Source organism: Alosa alosa, chromosome 24 (genome assembly GCF_017589495.1).
Source record: "Alosa alosa isolate M-15738 ecotype Scorff River chromosome 24, AALO_Geno_1.1, whole genome shotgun sequence".
NCBI lineage: Eukaryota > Metazoa > Chordata > Actinopteri > Clupeiformes > Clupeidae > Alosa > Alosa alosa.
The window spans coordinates 9,624,935-9,644,715 of record NC_063212.1 but is presented as its reverse complement, the minus strand read 5'-3'; the positions used below and the strand labels follow the sequence as shown (position 1 = coordinate 9,644,715).

General features: G+C 47.1%; 1 protein-coding gene across 1 annotated transcript in view; it reads right to left on the bottom strand.

Annotated features, from left to right (window-relative positions):
* lrch4 (leucine-rich repeats and calponin homology (CH) domain containing 4) overlaps positions 1-19,781 on the bottom strand; it is a 37,875-nt gene that overhangs the window by 8,528 nt on the left and 9,566 nt on the right. Inside the window, 9 exon segments of the mRNA XM_048235872.1 lie at positions 1,943-1,995; positions 2,727-2,833; positions 2,978-3,080; positions 3,197-3,293; positions 4,176-4,425; positions 6,203-6,308; positions 7,447-7,509; positions 7,511-7,586; positions 8,350-8,494. Coding sequence (XP_048091829.1) covers positions 1,943-1,995; positions 2,727-2,833; positions 2,978-3,080; positions 3,197-3,293; positions 4,176-4,425; positions 6,203-6,308; positions 7,447-7,509; positions 7,511-7,586; positions 8,350-8,494 — 1,000 coding nt within the window.

Below are 19,781 nucleotides of genomic sequence, written 5' to 3'. Positions count from 1 at the left end.
CCAAGCATTCTCCTTGCAAACCATATGTTTATGTGTTCTGCTTTGGCAATGTGCTAATAAAGCTCAATTGAATTCAAGAGCGAGAGACAGCAGTAGATAAAGAAAGAGAGAAGACAGAGAGAGGGAGGGAGGGAGAGAGGGGAAGAGGGGGAAAGATGAAGAGAATAGGACAGTGAGGGATGGAGTGTGAGGATGCAATTACGTGATTGAGAGAGACAGGAAACAAAGAGAGAAAGAGGAAAGAGAGAGAGAGAGAGAGAGAGAGAGTGAGTACGTAAGTCAGGATGAGAGATGGATGATTACAAATCATGTCTTCCTCTTTATCCTTTCTAAGTAAGTAGTCTAAAATAAATAATTAACTAAATCAGGGCTTCGCCTGCAGAGCCAAATCCAAATTTGCATCATCACTTTCAGATTTGAATTCTGAATCCTTTGAGGTGAACACACACACACCCACCACTGCTCCACAAGCTGTTAAGTTTCTGCAGCAGTAGCACTGAGGCGCGCACACACACACACACACAAAAACTCTGCCCATGTCGTGCTGCCTTAGTGTTGCCATGGCGGCTGTATAGGTTTGCGGGCTGAGTTCTCATGAATCGCAACAGGAAGTGTTACTGTACAAAGTGCTTGTAAGCCATAGTCTACAGCCTCCTCAGTATTAAAACACACACACACACACACACACACACACACACACAATCGTTATAAAGCAGCTCAATCAAGCAGCAGCTGTGATGAAAGCCAGGGCCAGTGGTGGGATGATTATTAATGACAGATGGCAGGAACTGATATTGGGCTGGAGTGGATAATGGCGCTGGCTGCTGCCGGCTGCCTCCCTCAGTGTGTGCTCACGGCTGGGTACTGTACACAGCAACCAATAAGGCACCGCTGCCATGTTACAGCTGCTTGGCACAGACCACACACACACACACACACTCTCTCTGGAACAAAAATGTCTTAACACTGTCTCTCTCTCTCTTCCCCACACACATAAAATGATACAATGAAGCCAGAGTGTAACACAAAGCACTGACCTCTTTCGTCACTCATTTCTATTCATTCCCTCTCTCTCTCTCTTTCTCTTTCTAACACACACACACACAGTGCCACCTGATAGATGGGCCGAAGATATTGATGCTAGACAGTGCGAGTGAGTGATTAGTCTGAGTGAGCTGCAGGCCCAGACAGTGATGAATGGACCGCATGTCCTTCCGTCAGGGGACCTGGACTCTACGGGAGGCCTGAACACTGAGCTTTGATGACAAGGGGACACGAGGGGTGGCTAATGGGAACAGCCTGTAATGGGAAAGCCAGTCTGTTGACTTTTCCCAGCGCTTCAAACACACCGGCACCAGGAGACTGACCTTGCACAGGGCGGTGGACAGAGACAGAGAGAGAGTGAGAGAGAGAGAAAGAGAGAGGAAAGAGAGAGAAACAGATTGAATGAGTGAGAGGTAGATGGAAAAGAAAAGGGAACCCAGAAGTAATGTCAGAGAAAGAGGCCAAAAGAGAGGCCACAGCAGATGGGCAGAATCAGAAAGGAAGAGGTTGGGGTCTGTGGGAGAGCTGTAATGAAGTGTCTGGCTAAAGAGTATACTGTAGAAGTATACTTCTATACTCTTTGGTCTGGCTGCCCGAGTGTACACATGGTTACAGAAATGTACACACACAAACACTCAGCCACTGCAGACGTGCCAGACACTGACGCGGAGAGCACGAATGTCCCAATCGACAGCACTGAGCACACACAAACACACTAGCACTAACACACACACTAGCACTAACACAGCAACACACATTTACACACAGTTACACATATTCACACACAGTAACAAACATTCACACACACACACACACACACAGTAACACACACACACACACACACACACACACACACAGTGGGTTGATGAGAGGAGGAGGAGATGACAGGCGTACTGACCTGCTGTCTGTGGACTGCGGGCTGTGTGATGGAGACACACTTTCGCTCTTGTCCTGCAGAGGATAAACATTTTCATGTTTACGTGACGCACGCAGACACATCAACAGAGCACACTGAAAATGCTCTTGGTCTGAGCTCATTTAAACAGTAGGTCCTGAACAAATCTGATGTATGTGACACATTGTCCCCTTAGAATTATAGGGTTCTATCTGGCCATTTTTGTCAAAACTGAGTTATTTACATATTATTATTCTGTGACCCATTAAAAAGGTGCGGTGAGGTGATTTTTGTAGTTGTATGCATTTTTGGACATTATATCTAAAGAGGATTGTTTCGCCTATCAGTGTAACTGTATGGAATCCTAAAACTTTGAAGCTCAGTATCTCAGAACTACTCATTACATTACATTTAGCAGACACTTCTTGACCAAAGTCTCAGTACTCAGAACGTAGATAGAAGTATAGAACTCCAAGGGGACGATATGAAGCCTGAGACTAAAATGACAAAATGACATTAGAGAGAAAATGTACCTAAATCTACCATCCACAAACCTAGGATTGTGGCTCTAAACTGAAGATAAACTAACTCCTTGGTGGAGGGAAGAACTAAAATATAGGAGTCTACACTCCTTGATCAACCACACTAAGTTCTCTAAACATGACCATCACACACACACAACTTCACCTCTGTTAAATGAAAACGTAGTCAAATGTGATTGTAAATACTAAAGCGGTGTAATAAAGTGACGTCCTGCAGGTAGACTAGTGCACTGAGTCCTCCTGACCTGTGGGGCCGCTGTGAGCGGTGTGCTGGGCCGCAGCTGATCAGGCTCTTCCTCCTCTTCTGTCACGCTGCTGTCGATGAAGTCCACCTGCTCCACCACACCATTTACTGTAAGGAAGAGGAGAACCTTAAGGCTGGACAACTTTTTAAACAACTAAAGAGTAATGCGGTCAGTGGCAGAAATGTAATGGTGACTCATCACAACTTTAGAGTATTTGAAGTATGTGTGTGTGTGTGTGTGTGTGTGTCTACCTTTTTCTGTGGGCTGTATCGTCTCCTCCTCTTCCTGTAGATTCCTGTGTTCTCGGTTTATCTCAGCCATACGCAGAGATCGCTCAGAGAAGTCATCAGCAGACTACACACACACACACACAATGATTGCAGCAATGAAGATGACATTATCAATAAAACAATACATCTCAATGACATCACCAATATTACCAATATGTTCTGCACACTACACACACACACCTCATTCCCTGACCACCTCTTGCTGCCGCTGTCCACACTGTTGAAGCCGGAGTCCAGCCCTCCATACTGCCCAGGAAACAGCTCCTGGTCCGACAAGCTGAGAGACAAACACACAGTTATACACTCGGTAGGACAGCACCTTATAAACACACACGCACGCACACACACACACACACACACACACACACACACACACACACACACACACACACACACACACACACACACACACACACACACACACACACACACACACACACACACACACACACACACACAGTGGTTCACTCCCACACCACACACTGTAATACACACATCATTGAAAACTCTGGGTTTTCCTGGCCTCTCTCATGACCTCCCCCTACTCATCTTCCCCATGTTCTCTTTATCTCTCTCCCCCTCCCTCTCTCCGAGCTGACGGTCACTCTCCCTTGGCTCTAGCTGATAAAGTCCAGTCTCAGCGTGCCAGAAGATGCTTCACTCATCCAGTTCATCACCTCTCCAGCTCTGCTTTTCTTCTCTGTCAGAGGAACTGCTCCGTTCTTCTCTCTCCAGAGCCGTTATCTCTTTCTACTCCTCTCCATCATTTTTACCTCCCTTATTCCCAATATCTCTCTCTCTCTCTCTTCTCTCTCTCTCTCTCTCTCTCTCTCTCTCATGCACTGTGTGTTTTCGGGGTGAAGTAATGCAAAGCTTTGACTGGTTCACTACATGTCCCGGTATTAAATCTCTCTCACACCAGACGTAGCTCTCAAGCAAATATTTAATGACGTGACGTGACACAGACATCTGGTGTGCGGACTCCTCTATTGTTATTGCTGGGCCTTTTGCTTTTGTCCAGCATCCTAAACTTATGCTTAGGGCCCTGGATCCTCCCTGGGTCCTCTCTCCCCTCTATCTTTCTCTCTCTCTCCCTCTCATCCCTCCATCTCTCCCTCTCCCTCTCCCTCTCCTCCCTCCATCCCCCCCCATCTCTCACCAGCTGTTGAAGTGCGTGGGCCTGAGTGCCCGGTCCAGCAGCTCGTCCTGGCTCCTCTTGCAGGCCTCCATGTTGAGGAACTTGAAGATGTGGAACTTGCCCTTGGAGCAGATCTGCGCCGGCGGCGACTGCAGGGGGTTGTTGTCCAGGTTGATGGTCTGCAGGTGGCGCAGGTGGCGGTAGCAGACGGGCACGCGCGCCACCCGGTTGCACGACACGTCCAGACGCACCAGCGGCAGCTCTGACAGCTCTGTGAACGAGAGATGGAGGGAGGTGGAGAGAGAGAGAGAGATGGAGATATAAAGGGATTTTGAGTATTTATCAAGAGCAATTATTCAAGCAATTCCATTGTTCATGTACGCCCTAACACACACTTCTGGTCTCTCCAGTCCGGTAGATTGGATCAGACCATCACTTCACTGGTAATAGCAGCTCTGTTATCGCTAATCGCTATTATTGTCTTCAGGTAATCTGCTGACAAGCTTATGTTCAGTTTAGAAACAGCACTGAAGGTGTGTAGGTGTGTGTGTGTGTGTGTGTGGGTGGGGGGAGGGGGGGTTGAGGATATCTCATCTTTAAATCTGTTACAAACATCATCTATTTATAGCCCCCATGAACAATGATGCCTATCTCATAAAGAACATCACAGATAGGGAAGGAAGGAAGAAACTGTGTGTGTGTGTGTGTGTGTGTGTGTGTGTGTGTGTGTGTGTGTGTGTGTGTGTGTGTGTGTGTGTGTGTGTGTGTGTGTGTGTGTGTGTAAATCTGCAAGAGAGAGAGAAAGAGAGGGAGAGAGAGAGAGGGGTGGAGGGGGTCTTCGGAATTTCCACAGGAAGTTAAATACAGCCAACAGTGAATATTGTGAGTGTGAAAGTGTTTGTATGAACTATGTATGTATGTACAGTATAAAGCAGAGGACACATCACTGAGTTGCAGTGTGTGTTTCAGTGACCAGTGCGTGGTCCTCTGTGGTCCTCTCACATGTTAGTTATGTGTGTATTGTGCAGAAGTGCAGGTTTATTGGTCTGCTGTCCTGTATAAACCTCCACATGCGAGGTCTGTGTCCTGTGCATATGTGCCGGTCCTGATCAGGGGTCAGTCAGGGTGGCGGTCAGGATTAGCCGGCGGCCCTGTGAGGACAGGCCTCAGAACAAAACAGAGAAAACGAGGAGGGATTACTCCACTCTAACACACACACACGGATGTGGGGGGATAGATTACACTAGGGCCTATTCCCAGACCAGGGATTTACTTTCTCCAGCTACTGCTTGGCACAAAAACATCTTCACAGTGCGTGCCGCAGGCGGAGGAGCGGGCAGTCGACGACTGGTGACTGGTGAATGCTGTTCCATTTAATGATAAAAGTATCAGCACGTGGATTTGGAAGTGTAAACACAAATCCTGCAAAATGATGACTTTCTTTGTCTTCCTCGCAAAGCTAGCTCCACATGACTACTTATCGGAATTGGAGCTGTTGCATTTTCAAGATAAACGTGAATGTGCATACAATGACATTTGAGACGTATAGCAATGCACGAGTCCGGTGCTGAGAACTAAATAAATAGGTGTTCCATAGTCTAATGTGCATGTATGCTGATGTTTTCAAGTCCACTGTAATCAAATCTTAATTCGCAGTTAGTGCGCTGGGAAAGCACCTTTAGCCTGAGGGAAGCACAAGGCTGAGCACCACTGCCTTCCTGTCTCAGGTCGGCTTTTAAGGGCTAGAAGCGAGGAGAGCCTGAATGGTTTAGAGTTTTGGAGCCTTCTCTGTGTGGTGTGGGAGGCCACCGGTGCTCAACCGACCAGCCGATCTGCTCTGACGTGAGAAGGTCAGTGCAGGCCCTTGTGTGGGTGTGCTGAGGCATGGGGGGGGTCAGAGCACCACATTGGGGGGTGAAGCCAAGAGATTTAAGGGAAAGGATTGTGTGGTTGGGATGTGGGAATGAGGCTGTTGGGGGGAGGAGGGGGGGGGGGGGGAGGTGAGAGAGGTCACTGGGGGTCAAAGGTGAGGGGTGAGAGGGACGGACCTTCGGGCAGCGTGGTGAGCTGATTCCTCCGCAGGTTGAGGTCCCGGAGACTGCCCAGCTGGCCCAACTCCGCGGGCAAAGACTGCAGGTCATTACAGCTCACGTCCTACAGGAGAGGGAGAGAGAGAGAGAGAGAGAGAGAGAGATCTGTTAAATACCACTAAGTACCTGTATAATTAGAAATGCTTTGACAAAACAAAGTGTATTTTAGTCATGCCACTCTCTATTGAACTGAATTAAAGAGAGAGAGAGTGAGAAAGAGCGAGAGAGAGGAAGAAGGGGGAAAGAGAGTGAGAGGCAGGGAGAAAAAAAAAAAAAAAAAAAAGTGCAAATATTTAGTATGCTTATCACATTGGTGCAACTTTACAAAGAAGTGGACCGAATCCCTAAGTCAGCAAAACAAGGCAGTTTTGAGAGTGAGGTATGAGGCAAGAAGAGAGAGAGCAATATAGACAGAGCAAGAGAGAGAGAGAGGGGGAGGGAGAGAGAGAGAGAGAGAGAGAGAGGTATGAGGCAAGAAGAGAGAGAGCAACATAGACAGAGCAAGAGAAAGAGAGAGAGGGGAGAGGAGAGAGAGAGATATATAGATATATAGAGATAGAGAGGTAAGGAGGCAAGAAGAGAGAGAGCAATATAGAAAGAGCAAGAGAGAGGGAGGAGAGAGAGAGAGAGAGAGAGGTATGAGGCAAGAAGAGAGAGAGCAATATAGAAAGAGCAAGAGAGAGGGGGGGAGAGAGAGTAGCTCGGCTAGGCCACCCACTTTCAATGAGACGTGGTCTGGGAACCAAACGCTCATTTTCTCAGATGAAAAAAAAAAATGCTCAGATCCGCTTATTGGGTGCCACGGATGTCTATCAAATGCGGCTCTGTGATAGCTCATCATCGCCTTGCTTTCCCCTGTTCTGTGATTGGCTCCTTATCTCAGGCTTAAATTTGCTCCATGTGGTCTCCAGGTTGCCTTTAGCAGCTGGAATCAAATCAAGACGCCAAGGCAGCATGGGGAACACTCCAGGCTAGAGAGAGAGAGAGAGAGAGAGAGGAAGAAAGAAAGAAACCATAGGAAAGCCTTCACAGAGAATTGGAGACAGGGCAGGAGAAAGACTGAGAGGACCCAGAAACAGCCAGAGAGAAACAGAGAGGATGGATGAAAGCGGTAGGATGGCAAAAGGCGTGGAACCCAGCCCAAAGCGCAGCCAGTGGCCTGTGAAGTAAGTGCTCTGTTTGTGTAGTGTGTGATAATGCACCAGCTTCAGTTGTGAGGCCGCATGGGAGGCTGGTAGGGTCCGAGCTTTGTTGTTACTGACGTGATGAGAGAACCCTCATGAGCAGGGGTAGCCGACAATAACGGATTTGGGGGGCAGAGATCTGAGAGCTGGAGCCACGGCTGAGAATTGTACACACACACACACATCATCATCAACACACACAGAGTACAGGCAAGGGTCATTTCACAATGACAAACTTGTGTAAATGTTTACATGTCATATGTTGTTTGAAGTGTTTAACATTACACTCTTTTAAGCCTCTGATATACACAGGTGTGTGTGTGTGTGTAAGATGTTAAGTAATGGGTAATGACGAATCGCCCGACGCTGGCCCACAGCAAACACTAAAAAACATCTCGCCTGTTGCAACTGCTGCCGAAAACACAGAAAAAGATGTTTAATATGCAGCTTTGGTAGCCTCTACATATGGAGGTGTAGGTGCCACCTTTACCCCAATCGTAAAAAAAGATTTGACCGGGATATTGAATAAGCTGTTGTACAATGACTTTTCTGTCAAATTTGGATTATGCCATGATATATGCTTATCTTCTAATCCAAATAAATAATTTTTAAATGTGTGTGTGTGTGTGTGTGTTTGTGGGGGCACCTGATGCCAATGAGGACAAGGGTCTGCATGTGACCAAAGGTGTGTAGGTGTGTGTGTGTGCGCGTGTATCTAATGTTGAGGAAAGTAAGGGCTTGTGCCTTAGATGTGTGTGTGTGTGTGTGTACCTGATGTTGAGGTAGGTGAGGGCCTGTCTGTGTGTGTGTGTGTGTACCTGATGTTGAGGTAGGTGAGGGCCTGTCTGTGTGTGTGTGTGTGTGTGTGTGTGTGTGTGTGTGTGTGTGTGTGTGTGTGTGTGTGTGTGTGTGTGTGTGTACCTGATGTTGAGGTAGGTGAGGGCCTGTAGGTGGCCCAGGTTGGAGGAGACGGAGCGCACACAGTTGTGGTAGAGGCTGAGCGTCTCCAGGGAGATGAACTGACACAGCTCCTCAGGCAGCTCGCACAGCCGGTTCTTGGACAGGTCTGAGGAGGAGACAGGCCAATCAGAGTCAAGAACACCATAACCGACAGCCAATCAAGAGGAGGCATGCAGTCATATTATCAATGCCTGATTAATGTTAGATATGCGGACCAACAACAATGAGCTGTCAATAAGACAGCACTGGAAAAGATGCAGACTAATCCATACTAGAGGCTAGACAGATAACAGGGATGGAGAGGGAAACAGAGACACACAAAGAGAGAGAGAGAGAGAGAGAGGGTTATAGATAAAGATAGAGATAGTCACAGAGGAGGGGAGGAGGTTGAAAAGAGAAGGGGGGAGAGGAAGAGAAGAGAGAGAGAGAGAGAGAGAGAGAGAGAGAGAGAGAGAGAGATAAACTGACATGACCATTACAGTAACAACACATAACCCAATCAATAACAGACATGACACATGACTGAACAAATACACTGTTAGATCACATAGATAGAGTGACTGACACACTGACACACACACAAAATAGTGAGCAACTATTGGAGCAAAAAATTCATGTGATGTCTTCTTACATGAGAGGCACTAAAGCATCACTGTAGCTAGAATTTGGACTGCACTACAGGGGAAACAAAAAAACAAGGTTCTCAAGGGTGACATCCTCAAATCATCCCCTCGTCAGTTTTAAAACTCTGGACCTGATTCGAGGATGGTCCTTCCAAACTAGTTCTACTGTACATATCCACGGAGTCCCTTTCAGTAACGGAGTGGTCAGTCAGCTGTATTCTCCTCCATTCTGTGGCATTCTCAGTTCAGAGGTCATGTGCCTACGGCAGCAATGCCTGGGGAGCAAGATTAGCCAATCAGCAAAGTGCTCAGACTCAGAGCCCTGATCAATGCCAACAAGGCCCGACAGAGCCAACACATTTCACATTGACTTCATCTAACGACACAGAGTAAGTGCAAATCCTGACAACGAATCAGTCACAGACATCGCTCGCTGATCGATGGTGGGACAGCGAAAGGAGCCAGCGCTAAACCGCCAATTCGAAAGGCGAATTCCGAACACAGCACATGAGATCATAGTTGAGCAGCCCTTCAGATCTCATACTTCTGTCTGGAACATTTTTGATTCTCTCATGCTGTGAGAATTCATTTACGAAAAGAAAAGCCCAGCGAATAGGGGACGGGGGGAAAGCAATAACCCCCCCCCCCCAGAAGAACAAAGGGGCCGTTTCCCCTGTATAAGGCCGGAGCCTTAGGGTGGGGAATCTGGCACAGCGACGGGGACAGAGGGAGAGAGGGAGTGAGGGAGAGAGAGAGAGAGAGAGAGAGAGAGAGAGAGAGAGAGAGAGAGAGAGAGAGAGAGAGAGAGAGAGGAGTGAGGGAGAGAGAGAGGGAGTGAGAGAGAGCAGGGCCTGGCCTAGTTTGGACCACATGCGGGCTTATTTGGTGCGTTTCGCCCCTAAAATAGCCACCTTTATCTGATGCCCCCCCGCCTCCCCTTTTTTCTGCAGGCTAAATATGACCCACCACCTTGCCAGTGTTTCTGTTCCTGATGCCTTCTCTCTCAATCCCTTTCTTTATTGAGCTCTCTCTCTCTCTCTTTCTCTCTCCATCTTGGCCCTTTCTTTGGGTCATGAGGTATTTATGGGTACGTGTGGATGCAGATTATAGGGCCGGTACTAAATGTGGCGTGGTTGAGGAGTGCACCAATGACCACAGCACTGTCATTACAGGGTGTGGGAATACAACAGAGACCGAGGGAGAGATGGAGAAGAGAGAAGAGGGAGGAAAAGACAGAGAGAAGAGAAAACATGTTTGTGATGGAGTTAGCCTGTTTGTGAACCTAAATATGGGGAAGAACCTAATGCTATTTAATGTAACAGCCCTCCAGGAGCTGTGTGTGGGTGGGTAGGGTGTGTGAGAGAGAGAGTACTGCCGTCTTATGGGTCCGTGGCTTAACTCTGCATGGTCAGCAGGAATGTCTGTATCTAATAAAAAAGGTGTTTCAGTTGTGGCACAGGCCTGGAATGTGTGTGTGTGTGTGTGTGTGTGTGTGTGTGTGTGTGTTTCATATCTGTCCAAGGGTACATATTCCAGTCTGGGTGCCTGTGTTTAATAAAAGGTGTTTTATAACCCTAGGTGCCAGCGGAATGTTAGCTGGAGGTGAGGGAGGAGAGACTGTGCAGAGGTACGGTAACACCTACCCTTAGATAGGTGTGTGTGCTTGTGCACACCAGTCCCCAAGAATAGAGTTCTGTGTAGGCAAGGGTGTGAGGGTGAGGGTGTGTGTGTGTGTGGGGGGGTTCACACCATGACACCACACCTTGACTCAACCAACAGAATAACAGTCATCAACCGAGAACCATGACCAAATGAGCCCAATGAGTTGTCCACACAGTGGAGCAGTCTGTGCCTAGTGCCTTGTGTTGGTTACGGGTCATTGCAAGAGTCATTGCACATCATAAAAAAGGCCACTCTATGAGGTTGCTTGCATAACAAAGAGGCTTGTTTTTCATGGTTTTTGCATGACATTGCATTTGCTCCTGAAGAACACACCGACAGATGTTCTTGTTCTTTCACCAAGCCCAGATGTTCTTCTGCCGTCTTGTCAGATACAGCCCCAGACGGACTGAAAGCCAGCTGATTAAAATGCGGTGGGGAGTCCCACTCCCATCACGAACAGTTTACCTTAGCAGGAGTGAGGAGATGCCTGTGTGGTCTACGCTGAAGAGATTATTATGGTGAAAGAGTGGAAGGTTCTGGAAAGTTGATACCAGTGAGCATACGGAGTCTGACAAGAAAATGGCCTCACATTAAGCAGGTATGGAGTAAAAAAAAAAGAGAATGACGAGGAAGATGATGATGCATGCAAGAGTCTTTTGTCAGTTTGCCACACACTGGTTTAGTGTTAGGCTATCCCACACATACAGACAGACCTCCAAAAACAACCACACAGACACAAACGTGCGCACACACACACGCACACACACAGACACACACGTTTAGCTAACTGAAAGCATTGAGGTCGCATTATCACTGATATTCAGCTGTTCTTGTCCGTTGAGCAGCAGCAACCACTTCTTGCTCTCTGACTAGCTAAAGCAGCATTGGCCAAATGGAGGTCCGCATTACACAAGTCAGACATATCTGCAGATCTCACTTCCTCAGCAGGGACGCGGCCTACAGAGTGCATCGTCCACAGAGCCAGACAGGGGCCCGCAGTCAGGGCCATTATGAAGCTCCAGACTCGTTTAGGCATTAGGGCTAAAGAACAGAATTTGGTAAGAGAACCAGCAAAAATTAGCCTACATATTCCAAATTCCGAATGCTATGACAATGTGTGTGTGTGTGTGTGTGTGTGTGTGTGTGTGTGTGTGTGTGTGTGTGTGTGTGTGTGTGTGAGTGTGAGAGGGAGAGAGAGTACAGTGGGACAAAGCCGGTGATTCACCGAGTCTATTGTCCTGCTCCCGGAGGGAGACAGTGGGAACAATAGGCTGGGCAGAGGGGTGTGTGAGTAAGGGTGTGTGTGAATGTGCGTGTGTGTGTGTGTGTGTGTGTGTGTGTGTGTGTGTGTGTGTGTGAGTGAATGTGTGTGTGTGTGTGAGTGAATGTGTGAGTGAATGTGTGTGTGTGTGTTTGTATCTGTATACGGCCCTTAGTGTGTGAGTATTTGGGTCCATATGAAAACGGTGGTGTACATAAATATTGCATTGTACAGTATATTAGATGCAGTTATGGCATGTTGATTGTAGGTGTGTGTCTGTATGTATATGCGACTGGTGAGGTAATGTGTGTGTGTGTGTGTGTGTGTGTGTGTGTGTGTGTGTGTGTGTGTGCTCTGTCTCTTGTCCCTGGTGTTCCGTCAGACTCTCCCCCACAGCTCTGCTCTCACACTCAGCAGCTTTTGTCCGGCTGTTTCATTTGGCAAGGAAGCTCCTCAGAACACACACACACACACACACACCATCCTCTTCTCCTCTGAACCCCCCCCCCTTCCCAGAGGGCCATGGAGCACTCCAGGCTGCTGCTCCAAGGTCCATACACACACACACACAAACACACACACGCACTACTGTTCCCAAAGCAGCTGCCCGACCATTAGATACACACACACACACACACACACAGCACCTTCTTCCAGCACGCACTGCATGTGGAAGGCATTTTTTCCACACGGCTAGGAGGCATTGTAATTAGCTTTACACACGCATATGCACACCCACAAACACACACACGCACACAAACCAAAAATTTTAACAATTAGGAAGAGTGCAACTGCCTAAGATTAGTTCCTCCCGTCCCCCTAACAAACAAAAAGACGCACACACACACACACACACACACACACACACACACACACACACCAAACAAAAGGACATGAACTACTCACTCGTTCCCCATCAACATTAATGCAATCACACTAAAGCATTCAGGTGACCTCTCTGAACTTGTCCCGTTACCATGGAGACAGCGAACTGGGATTCCTAACGGGGGCGACCCACCGCCCCATGCTCCTAAGCTCGATAAGATGCTCACGACACAATGATAAATTAGTGTGCTCCATTATTGCTGACACACACACACACACACTCTCTCATGTACGCTCCCTCAGAGATATAGACACACGCTGCAAATCATTATCTAGCGCACACACACAAATTAAGACACACACACACACAAATTCAGACAGACACACACACAGCCACTCTCATATACATATATATATATATTATATATATAGACAGACACAGACACACAAACACACACTCTCATATAGATAGATACACACACACACACACACACACACACACAACACACACACACACATTCCGAGGTAGACACACACACCGCAAATCATCAAGCACACACACACAAATTAAGACACACACACACACACAAAACTGGTGCTCAGCGGCCTGTGGCTTGGTGGCCTGAGTCTTGTGATTGTCTCATAGGCCTCTGGAGGCTTGAGGGGGGAAGAGTGTGAGAATGCTGCCATTCAGCTCCTGCCCTCAGCACAGCTTGTACCACCGCGCCGCACAACGCAGCGCCGCACAACGCAGCGCCACCCAACAGAGCCGTGCATCTGTACTGTTTCATCACAGCTTCTCCTTATCAATACCTCACACCCAACGTGCTAGACATCTGACTACAGAGGGGAGCTATGATTAGCCTACATCCCAAAGAGATGTGTGTCTCTCTAGACATCTCCAAGAAGTCAAATATTGCTTTGCAGTATACTGTGGTGTTGTCATACACGCCAGACAGCCGTTAATCTTATTCTGTCTGTAGGTTACTTAATGGCACAGCATCCCACAGGCGTATCAGCTTTCAGTATCTTCAAAAATAAAACTATTCAGGGGCCCCTTATCGTGGCGTGCAACAACTGTAGGCTATCATCTTGGCCGAACTGTTATCTCAACTCACCCTCTTGTGTAAGTTAGGCCTACTGTGTGTACACACACACACAGCAAGCATAGTCTTCCGCTATTGAGAGAGAGGCGAACGTCGTGACCCAAGTCTGTGGAACGGGTGGTCTTACTGAAGTTTAGAAAAGCAAGGAAGTTCACAGAAGCAGAAATGAAAAACATCTGAGACTTAGGCTACTTTTGATACAAAAGCGGTCTCAACTGACATGACATGTCAACTGCAACAAAACAAAGTGTGCATTGTTGACAAAGTCTCTCTACTATGCTCGGGTATTACCGTCACAGCTGACTGTTTGTTCCAGTGTCATAATGGTGAAATGAGGACCACAGAGCCATAACATTACCGTGGATGAAACACAAGAGCCTCTTCAGCTGAGACAAGTGACTCTTACGGCTGAGAGCAGGACTGAGAGCCACTCAAAGGCATCTCAAAATGACAGCCCGCTCCTCCGCTCACTCGTCTACCCATCGTCTCGATCCTCCCATCACTCATTCTCTCTCTTTCTCTGTCTGCATTTATCTCTGTGGTCACTGGTGCATTATTAAAGAGTAAACCTCTCCCACTTCCTGCTTTAAAAGAGGCCGTCATTAGTTGCCATGGCGATGACCCACAGGTGCAGTCTGGGGGGGGGGCAAGGGTGTGTAGGCCCTGTGTGTGTGTGTGTGTGTGTTTGAAGGGGAGGGTATATTGCTGTTGGCGTATTGCCAACAATTTCCAAAATCAATCCAGTATATGAAATCAGTTTTGCTATTCTTTGTGTTTTTTACAAACATAAAAACACAAGGATTTTAAATCAGCAGCATTAAATCATTGAAAAGGGGGACAAAAAAGCATACTGTAACATGTTGCTCTTCTGTGTAATAACAGTTGGGGATACTTCCTTGGCTGTGGTTTAGGACAGAGACAGTTGTGCTATTTTAGCCTGGGCGTCCCAGGAGATGAAGTGCTGCTGCTTGCTTAGATGTGCGGCTCCTTGACCGTTCCTTGACTTGGCCGAGCTGTCTGCGCTCACAACAGATGCGCTGACCACTTGAGTTACATGCGCAAGAAACCATCAACAATGCTTACATGTAGATGGATGATGGTCAGGGAGCAATAGAAGAGAGAAAAGAGGGAGAGAAAAAGAGGGAGAGAGGGAGGGAAAGAGAGAGAAACTTCATGACCACCACCTGCTACTACTCCTCTTCCCCTCCATCTCTCTTTTCCTTCCTTAAGCAAGAAGATTAGCCAGAGCAGATTACCCAGAAGGCAAGAGGGGTGACTCCTACACACACTCACTCACCCACAGACACACACAACACAGAATAACACACTTTGTCTCGCCTTTACCTCATGAAAATCTATCAGCGCTGTGAGGTACACTCATACCCCTGTTCTGAATGAACAGACAGGTACATACAAGCGCGAACACACACACACACACACACACACACAGACAGTCCTCTAGCAAATTATCCCTCCTTTAGTGACTTCATAACTCCACAACAGATCCAAACATGTTTCATCTCCTTGATCACTCATGCAGAGTAGCGACACACACACACTCAGACACTTACACACTCACCACAAGACATAGAGACAACATCTAACTCATTTACCCATCACAGCCCATATCTTACACTTCAGTGTGTGTGTGTGTGTGTGTGTGTGTGTGTGTGTGTGTGTAGGTGTAGGTGTGTGTGTGTGTGTAGCTGTGTGTGTGTGTGTGTGTGTGTGTGTGTGTGTGTGTGCTTAGCGTTTGTGTGTGTGAGTGTGCTCAGTGATTTACTCCCCACTGCTCTCATCCTCTACCACAACACTGAAATATAAGAGGGGAAAAACACAGGCTTCTCCAAAATCTGTGTGTCTATGTACCGCTGGATGTGCGTGTGTGTGTGTGTGTGTGTGTGTGTGTGTGTGTTGGATGACAGACTTATGGAGGGATCAGGACCAGGTACTGAGTCATAGTATGAGGGAGAGGCCCTAAGAGGGAGAGATGGTTGCTGGGGGGAGACGGAGAGAGAGAGAGAGAAAGAAAGAAAGAAAGAAAGAAAGAAAGAAAGAAAGGAGAGAAACCAGGGCCACATATAATACCAATGAAGGCTTGAACAAAGCCTGAAAAGAGAGGGAAGAGGACAAGGGTGAGAGAACAAAAACACAGGGCAGCATGACTCAACCAATTGGACAGATCCCCTCTCCCTCCCTCCCTTCCTCCCACCCTCCCTTTCTTTCTTTCTTTCTCCTCACCTCCCTCCCCCTCTTCTTACTAAAGCTCGGAGTTCTTGCAGAGTCAGACTCATGCAAATCAGTGGGAGAAGGGAACTGAGGGAAGAGGAGGCTTTCTTGGAATACTGCGCCGTGCCCCGGCCCAGTGCACCACCACACTGCAGTAAAAACACCCGTCGCTGCGGCCAGGGCTGCAGAAAAACACATTCATACAGCATAGGATCATGATTTAGAGACACATATTATCACCAATGCAGTGGTGCCAAGTTGCCTTTTTTTTTTTTTTTCCTCTAACGTCACATCACAAATTTGAATTTGAATTATATTTTGGCACATCTGCATCTACTCTGATAACACTGCTTCTGAAGTCCACAAGATGGCAAAACATCCTTTTTCTTTTGCATCAGAGCAGAAATGGGAAAGGAAGTCCTAGGCTAGTCTGGAGCAAATTCCCCACACCAATATTTCTGTCTTTATGCCATGAGGAGAGTGTCTTTATGCCATGTGGAGAGTGGTGTTGATGTCGGTCACTGTGACCACTGTGACCTGTGTGTACTGGACCTCACCTAGCAGCTGGGCATCACTGTAGAATCCCACAATTAGCCTAAATACCCCCATGCCCTGAACTAGCGTGAACTAGGGTTCTTCAAATAGCCTAATCCCTATGGAATAATCCCTGAGTTTACAGTGGGATTTGGGACCCTTTCAAAAGTTCTTTGAAGGGGACTTTCTGAGAGACTGTGATTGTGAGATTAAAAGGAAGAGGCTTTTCAGGGGTTCTGAACATTCTTTATGACAAAGTGTTCTGTGCATAGTGAAGGTGCAGCTTTAACATCTTGTTGTTGTTGTTGTTGTTGTTGGTCATCGTTGTTGTTGTTGCTGTTAATGTTAAAGCACAACTAAATATCTTCATTGAGCAATCACAGAAATAGATGCACTAAGAAAAAAAATACATGTCTGTGTGATAATCCTAAACCTTTTTACCCAGCAACTACCCAATCTTTCTTCTCCTACCTAAACGGAAATGATTAACCAAACAGTTAACTTCAAAAGAGACAGGCATCTGCCTGATAATTGTTTTGAGCGTATAGTAAATTACAGGGGAAAGTTTAATAAGAGCAGTCAACATAATTTAAAGCAGCTTTGTGACTTAGGTTCAGTAGTCCAAATATTTGTTTACTTAGTACGCCTGCCACTGTAAAAAGCTTGTGCAGCAGCAAGCAGTAGCAAGCCTATGCTATTTTCTTGTGAACTGCATAATATGGTATGGATCTAAACGTAAAGAGTAGTTGTATATGATGCAAAAATAAGATCAAAATGGTTTCCTACTCTTAAAAGCGGTTACTACGGAGGTAGCGTGTTTCATTGTTTTGAGTGAACCGTTTCCAATGACAACAGCACAGAGAAGCTTTTTCACATGGGCAACTAAAGTAACACAGTCACTTCCTGTTTAGAACCAACAAGGTTTCAGTGTGTCCCTGTGCATACTGGTACCAGTGCATACGCTTGAACATGTATGTGTGTTTGTATGCAAGCATATGTGTGTGTGTGTGTGTGTGTGTGCACATGTAAAACGATGAAGGGACGTGTGTGTGTGTGTGTGTGTGTGTGTGTGTGTGTTGTGTGTGTGTGTGTGTGTGTGTGTGTGTGTGTAGAGAAGGGGGCGCAGTAGACCAGAGATAGCGTCTCTGAACCATAACACTGAATCTGGAGCAGAAGCTCGCTCGTTTGAAGCACGTCGTCAAGTGAAAGCAAGACAGTGCCAAGCGGTGGGATTCTAAATATGCGGGAGGCCCTCGCCACTCCGCCCTGCCCCTATGTGTGTATTGAGTGTCTGTCTGCTTGGGTTTGCATGACTCGTCACATCTATACACCTCTAATGTGTCTCATCATCTTTGTATACATACAGAGGAAAATATTTAATTGGGCCGATAAGTTGGCCCACAATGTGCATGTGTGTGTGCCTGTGTATGTGTATGTGTGCCTGTGTATGTGTGTGCATGTGTGTGTGTGTGTGTGTGTGTGTGTGTGTAGTACGTGTATGTGTGCGTACGTGTGTGTGTGTGTGTGTGTGTGTGTGTGTGTGTGTGTGTGTGTAGTACGTGTATGTGTGCGTACTCTTTAGCTTGTTGCACCTATGTAAAGGCTGGCTGCAGCCATGCAAAAATGACATGGAGGCACAGGAGGGGCCGATGACCACAGGACCAAACTTCAGTAACCTCTCTCTCCCCCTCTCAATAGCAAACAGACCAACAGCAGGGACAGTCTGACAGAGACACTGACATTGTGTCTGATGTGTCTTAACAGTCACTGAAATCTGGACATTACAGTCCATTAGGATCATTTAAATTCTTCTATAAGCGGTCTTTTCCATAGTCTCCTGATAGATAACTAGGCCTATACACTAAAGTGTCAACAGTGACACCCTGCATGCATACTACACATGGATATTTTGATTTGCCTAAGAATCACAAAATATATGTTATGTGCATTTAGTTATTTGTTCACCTTTTATTATACTCTGGTGTTCACATTTCTGGTTTTGTGTGTCTCGCCTCTCATGCAAACGAGACGATCAGCCCCTGTGGCCTGTGGGGGTGCGTCAAATCTCCATGACAACCAAAGTATGCAGATCTAACAGCCGAAGGGAGAGTAAGCCAGAGAGAGAGAGAGAGAGAGAGAGGGAGAGAGGTAGAGTGAGAGAGGGGGGGAGCAATCTGTAGTGGTGTGAAAAACAGTTTTGGAACATTGCCTAATGTTCCAAAAGCCTCCACGGAATATAGGGTGACGTCACTGTCAACAACAGCAACTGTTGCATATCTCTCTCTCTCTACCCCCCAACCCGCTTTCAGTCCTTCCATGAGTCTCTCTTTTTCCCTTTCTCCCTCTCTCCATCTCTCCCTTTCTTCCCTCTCTCCATTTCTCCCTCTCTCCTTCTCCCCCTCTCTCTCCTTCTCCCTCTCTCTCTCCTTCTCCCATCTCTCTCCTTCTCCATCTCTCTCCTTCCCCATCTCTCTCCTTCTCCCATCTCTCTCCTTATCCCATCTCTCTCCTTCCCCATCTCTCTCCTTATCCCATCTCTCTCCTTATCCCATCTCTCTCCTTCCCCATCTCTCTCCCTTCCCTCCTCTCCTGTGTGAAGGGGGTGTGTGCTGCCGCTGCTGCTGGCCTGTGTGTCTAATGCAAACCAGATGTGGACTAAAACACCAAGCGCACTCCATGCCCACTCTGCCCATTACTGGGCCCTTTATCGGATAAAACTGTACAAACACAATAATAGGTTAAGACAGGAAGGCCTCAGATCCTCACTAAGGTTTGTGAGAAAGCAGAAACTAAAACGGGACGAGGAAAAGGTCAAGGCTCCTCATGTGGCGACCGTAGCTGCGGACCATAAAGTCATCGCGGAGTGTCTTCTCACTTTGTTTACTTTTTGTAACCCACTGTATGCACTGGGTGGACAACACTTTTAAGTGTTTAAGAGACTTACAACAACAAATAGCCTATTGGCTCTACATTCAGTAAACCTGCAGCCTCATGCTGACTATCTACCACCGATCTTCATGGGGTTAAAGTCTCATCAGTCCCTAAATGTTTTTGAGGGCTGTGAGTGGTGAGCAGGCCCATATTGTGTCTGTCAGTGGGACTAAGCCTCAGGAGCACTTGGTGGGGAAAGTGATCTTTGCAAAAGGTCTGGGG